The sequence below is a fragment of the Gymnoscopelus braueri genome, assembly GCF_963280865.1.
Source record: "Gymnoscopelus braueri genome assembly, chromosome: 23".
NCBI classification, from domain to species: Eukaryota; Metazoa; Chordata; class Actinopteri; order Myctophiformes; family Myctophidae; genus Gymnoscopelus; species Gymnoscopelus braueri.
The window spans coordinates 29,351,037-29,357,250 of NC_137625.1; the positions used below are offsets into that span (position 1 = coordinate 29,351,037).

Here is a 6,214-nt window from a genome sequence, read left to right on the forward strand (position 1 = left end):
TTCCCATTATATGAACAGTAAAAAACACAATGTAAGCATTCTATAAAATATTATTAGATTGTTCCTAATACTAAATGGGGCAGCTTTGAATTGAATGATTAGCTAATTGGATTATCCTATGTTTTTGTATCCCTTACTGTACACCTCCTTATAGCATGGTAGTACCAATGCACTTCAACAAATAATCATATTTATTTTAGAACAAAACTCTTTGGAAAAAATACATCTCAATGAACAAGATTGCAAATATCTACAATTAAAGACAGGAAGAAGAGGATACATGTGCCATTACACTGCTATAATCTTTTATAGAGGCCCAACTGTGGACTCAAATATTAATAAAAAGACTTACATTCCACTCTCTATTGTACAACATCACAGGTAAAGATGTGACACCTGTTCTAGACATTACTCAGTAAACAGACATTCCTGCGATCTTCATACCAAGGTGGAGAAAATGTAATGGAATTAACGCTTTAAAGAAGTGACGATAACAAAAGAAAGAAAAGAAAAGAAAGGCACACTGAATTCATTGTAAGTGGAAGTAAACAACTATATATCAAATGCATTTACTATGTGAGATGTTAAAACTGTACAGTACTAATATACGTAAAATAGTGTTCAACAAAATAAAAATAATGTTCAATATAATTGAACATAAAAAATAATACATTTATATATATATATATATAGCAGGGGGAGTCCAAGCGGGACACGACGGGGGGGGGGCTTTATGACACACACACACACACACACACACACACACACACACACACACACACACACACTCAATTAAAGCGTTCCTTTGGTGTTCTCTAATGATGTGGAATCCCGTTGAGGCACTGTTTTGGTCCTGGTAAATGTCTGGTATCTTCTTGGGGGGGAAAGGAAAGCAATGCACTGATTACATAGGGATTAATTAAGGGGTGAAACATTGAAGAAAAATGTTGTATTATGTTTCTGCTATATGAGAGCAAAGTGGGCAAAGGTGCTCTGGAAGCCTGTTAGTTTGGTTGTATAGCGTGCTCCTTTTTGAGCTCATCACAACTTCAAGCAGAGTGAGCACAGACGTAGAAGTTCTCCCCAGTGAATTCCTCCCAGTAGTGCAGCTCATCTGTGAAGCTCCAAGAGCAGGCCAGGTCTTTGCAGGTCTTGACTGTGTGGACCACACAGGGACCAGGCAGCTCTGCAAACAGGAGTTCCGCGACACTCACCAGAGTAGCTTTCCTCTGACCCTGGATCAGACGCTGGATGTTGTTCCTGTCCACAGGCTCTGGCGAGGCACTGTAGGATACCATAATATTTAATTTCTCATCGCTTGAAGGCACCTGGAAACGACTTTTTCCTCTTCCACAGTGGAATTCCGTCTCGTTGGAAAACCCTGAAGGCGACCTGTATATGCGAACAGACCAAAACACCCAGTCATACTTCTCCTTCAGCTTCTCTATGATGGCATCAGCCAGCTGTTGGTTGGTTAAGTCAGAATGGTCTCTGACCAAACGACGGGAATCGAGCAAGGACTGTTTGGGAAAGCTAACAATGCAATCCTCAATGACAGTATTCATCTTGGTTTGCACATCCTTCATCTTCTCGCCCCAGGCTTTCAGGAGCTCTTCCACCTCCACCTCATCATACCCTTTTAGAGCAGTGTGGCCCATCAGGGCAATGATACCAATACAGAAGAGCTTCTTTAACCTGAAGCAGAAGTCCTCCATTACACGCCGACTTTTCTCCTCATAGTTAAGAGTGATCTCCAGGACAGATTCACCTGCAAAGTTATCTCCTGTCACTGCGTTGTAGAGGACATGAAGGTTTTTGTCACCACCGGTCTTCTCAAAGTGATCCAGGAATTGCTTTTTCTTGGCTTCACGAAACTTGGGCTTGGCATTGAGAATGTCCATGTACTTCCGGAATTGGTTAGTGATATTCTCCTCCACTGAGAAGCACTGGGCATCCACACCACTTTTCTTGATCTCATCAGAGACCCGCTGAATCTCCTCGGAAACAACATCCAGTCGATCACGCACCTTCTGGAACTGCTCCTTCATGAACACAGCCTCTTTGCTCTCCACATTGTCCAAGCACAACCTTACAATTGGTGCAGCAACGGCAAATATAGGGAAGAGGTCACCGACAATACTGGCTGCTACTTCAGCTCCTTGTTCAAAAACCTCCATCACAGACTCGACCAAGCTCTTCTTCTCTGCAACAAATTTCTGTAGCTGGTCGGCCCCGCTGGGAATCACAGGAAAATCTAATAACACAAACAAATTATGACATTAGAAGCAGATAGACAGAACAAATCAGATTGAAAGTACAATAGTAAACATTTAGATTAGGGATGCAACAGTTAATCAAACTAATCAATTTAATCGATAATACAAAATAATCGATAATCGATTTGAATAAAAGCAAATATAAAGATTGAAATTTCCCTTTTTTAACTTATTTAAATAACAAAAATAGCAGATCTGTGACACGCGATGTGACATTTGTAAGCTTGTAGATCAGCTATTTTTGTGTCACAATGTAGTTAATTAGACTAATAAATTGTGTTTATTATAACAAATCTATTCTATCTATAATCTATAATTTTTTGCGTTGATTCGTTACAACACTTGGAGGGGAGGTTCAAAGTCCCATCCCCTAATTATGAAAAAGTAATTACACCAGTCAGCCTCATGGTGGCGCTATAACAGCCCACTTACGTTTTGGCCTATAACTCCTGAACCGTAGGTCATAGAATCAAAATGTATTTTTCCCTGGATTCCTTGGGTCCTGACGCATCTCACCATATAGGCCACGCCCATTTGCCTATGGGTAAATTTTCCGCCATTTAGAATTTTCTTCAAAACACACTTTTTGCTCCTTTTCCTACAGATGTTATCCAATACTCACAAAAAAACAGTACACATGATCTCTGGACCCATGCGATAAACATATCAAAGCGGAATTTTGATAGTCCATACCGTTCGTCCGTAATAGGCTTCCAAAGTTGGTGGGAGGGGCGTGTTTTACAAATAATGCCAAAAATCACTAACAAAACGTCCAGTCAATCCCAAATTTGAATCACATGACGAGGATCATGTACTCAACAAATCCCCAAAAGCATTTCCACTTTGATCCATAGGGGGCGCCACAAATGCGCAAAATGTAACCGTATGATGCAAAAACAAGATTTCTGGGGTGATCAGTCCTCTCGAAATGAAAAACAAGTAATCTCAGGAGTGACGTGACAATATCATTAGCGGGAGGGGCCGATTTCTTTAGTGGGAGGGGCTTATTCCTTAAAATCAAAACGTATCACAAACACAGGATCTGATCAGCACCAAATTCGAATCGCACGTCGCACGTTCTCCGACGGTAGTCCTCCCAGCGTATTCCTCGCGTCCCGGCGGCCTCGACCCGCGACTACCAAAATTGCGAATATTCTAGTTGTCTTTAGTAAAGCCATATTTTTGTCAATTCTAGTTCTAGTTATTTGGTTACTTTTTAGTTAACTAAAATAACCCTGGTGTGAAGTCGGTTGGATCGGTGGTTCTTTGGAAAGGCAGCTCCATACTTTAAAAATCTGATCCAACCCTACAACCCCTCCTGCTCCCTCAGATCAGCTAACACAGGGAAGCTGTCAGAACCTTTAAAACACCCTGGACAACGCTCCACACGTCCTAGACTCTTTTCTCTTCTCTAAAACACCCTGGACAACGCTCCACACGTCCTAGACTCTTCTCTCTTCTCTAAAACACCCTGGACAACGCTCCACATGTCCTAGACTCTTCTCTCTTCTCTAAAACACCCTGGACAACGCTCCACACGTCCTAGACTCTTCTCTCTTCTCTAAAACACCATGGACAGCGCTCTACACGTCCTATACTCTTCTCTCTTCTCTAAAACACCCTGGACAACGTTCTACACGTCCTAAACTCTTCTCTCTTCTCTAAAACACCCTGGACAACGCTCTACACGTCCTAGACTCTTTTCTCTTCTCTAAAACACCCTGGACAACGCTCAACAGGTCCTAGACTCTTCTCTCTTCTCTAAAACACCATGGACAGCGCTCCACACGTCCTAGACTCTTCTCTCTTCTCTAAAACACCCTGGACAACGCTATACACGTCCTAGACTCTTCTCTCTTCTCTAAAACACCCTGGACAACGCTCTACACGTCCTAGACTCTTTCTCTTCTCTAAAACACCCTGGACAATGCTCCACACGTCCTAGACTCTTCTCTCTTCTCTAAAACACCCTGGACAACGCTCCACACGTCCTAGACTCTTCTCTCTTCTCTAAAACACCCTGGACAACGCTCCACACGTCCTAGACTCTTCTCTCTTCTCTAAAACACCATGGACAACGCTCTATAGTTGACTTATAGGCAATCATGAGAAGATAACTAATTTAGCCTAAGTCTAAGACATATTTATCTGCCTTTATTTATATCTGCATAACTCTACTCTCCTAACACTGCTGATTCGCTCTATTAGAATGCTTGTCAAAACATTGACTTAAAATGGCTTAAGTCATCACTGTAAAGGGATTCTAGGCAACATTAAGCCTACATTAAAAAAATATATATATATATATCTCCCCTCTATCAGCCACTATATAATGATGCTGGGCTGTTTTCCTGCATTGAAACACAGTCCTCTTTCTGAAATCCGTATTTTCCCTACAATTTATGTTTGTCCGGGACGTAAATGGGACGTAAGTGAACACATTTACGTCCCGGACAAACATAAATTGTAGGGAAAATACGGATTTCAGAAAGAGGACTGTGTTTCAATGCAGGAAAACACGCATCCGTGCGCGTCCGTGTCCGGGTGAACTGTTCGAGTGAAACCGAATGGAACCAAGTGCAGCCGACAAAAATGGAACGAGCCGCCATTGTTTTCTGCTGCACTGTTTTTACTTCTTACTTTTGGTTTTAAAACGCTCTCAAACTTCTTTTTTGAGGCACGGAATTTACTTTTAAGATATCGTTTGGATAGAATTTAGTTGTTTAACTTCATATATGTGGTCAATTTATCGTGACAGAGCCTATTTAAAAATAAAAATTCAGAGAACCGGCAGGGGCGGACCGGGCAGGCAGTGACACGCATTGTATCCGAATAAAGCAACCTATTTTCGGCATGACCCGTTTAGAAGTCCCCCCTGCGTCATCCCCTGGTGGTGTCGGGGAAACGAACTGCTGATGAGGAGGGGGGGGGGGGGGGTGGAGGTGTGGTGTTTGACAACAGTTTTTTTCTTTTTCTTATCTCTGAACTTGCCTACAATCCCTTTAAGCAGAAAGTGATTTTGCAATGTAACAAGCATCCTGATTGGCTGAGGACAAAGGCAATAAGGCTCAATGTAGCAGCAGTGTTAGAGAGTAGAGTTAGGCACAAATGTTAATTTGACCAAAGAATGACGTAGGAAATTATGAGGCTAACGTTTTGTTTCTGTGATTTCACACCACTGGACTCCTTTAAATGGTTCAAATCAGATTAAAAATCATTAATAAAATTCCAACATTTAAATGTTATTTTATCCTTTGAAGTCTCACAAATGTGTACGAATGCTACTACAAATTATATTGAGGTTACCGTGTTTTTTCTTTTAAATTAAAGTGATACGTGTTTTGAAAAATAAATAAATGACAATGAAAGAAAAACTAGTCATTTAGTAATACATGTGGATCTTACCAGGCGTCTCACAGAGGTGTTGTGTTAGAGCGTCGTAAAAGGCTGCTCTAACAGATGTTTCTCCAGGGTCTAGCAGTGATGTGTACAGTGTCTTCATTTGGTCCATGCTTGTCTCTGCAGCTTTAATCTCAGCATAGAGCTCAGTATGGACCCTGTCTCCTAGACTGTCTACTATAGACATGACTGTGGAAGGTGGAACGTCTTGAATCAACTGTGTCCTGTGCTGCATCACAAAGTGTTCTGTAAGGAATAGGAAAAGAAGAAGAGTGGTTGAGATAAATGCACCACAGAAAATGAAGCTCCTGCATCTCTACATCCACACATAAGGCAACAACCTACTCACTGGTTACCTCAAGTATTGAACTGTCAGGACAGAAAAGGCTCACCTTTTTCTGCATCTGTTTCAGGCAAGATGTTGTTCGGTCATCATGTGGTGATATGAAATATAACAAAAAGAAAATAAATTTAAGAGGAATTTAATGCTGATATATCATGAACAGTTCATACCTGCTGCTATGTTGATGCACCTTATG

General features: G+C 41.3%; 1 protein-coding gene across 1 annotated transcript; it reads right to left on the bottom strand.

The window, feature by feature from the left end:
- Positions 1 to 925: 925 nt before the first annotated feature.
- LOC308080007 (uncharacterized protein) lies at positions 926 to 5,917 on the bottom strand. Its single transcript, XM_080421692.1, has 2 exons — positions 5,669 to 5,917; positions 926 to 2,235 (listed from the first exon to the last, which is right to left on the bottom strand). The coding sequence occupies exons 1-2, from the start codon at positions 5,908 to 5,910 to the stop codon at positions 1,050 to 1,052; spliced, it is 1,428 nt and encodes a 475-aa protein (XP_080277818.1). The 5' UTR covers positions 5,911 to 5,917; the 3' UTR covers positions 926 to 1,049.
- Positions 5,918 to 6,214: the final 297 nt, after the last annotated feature.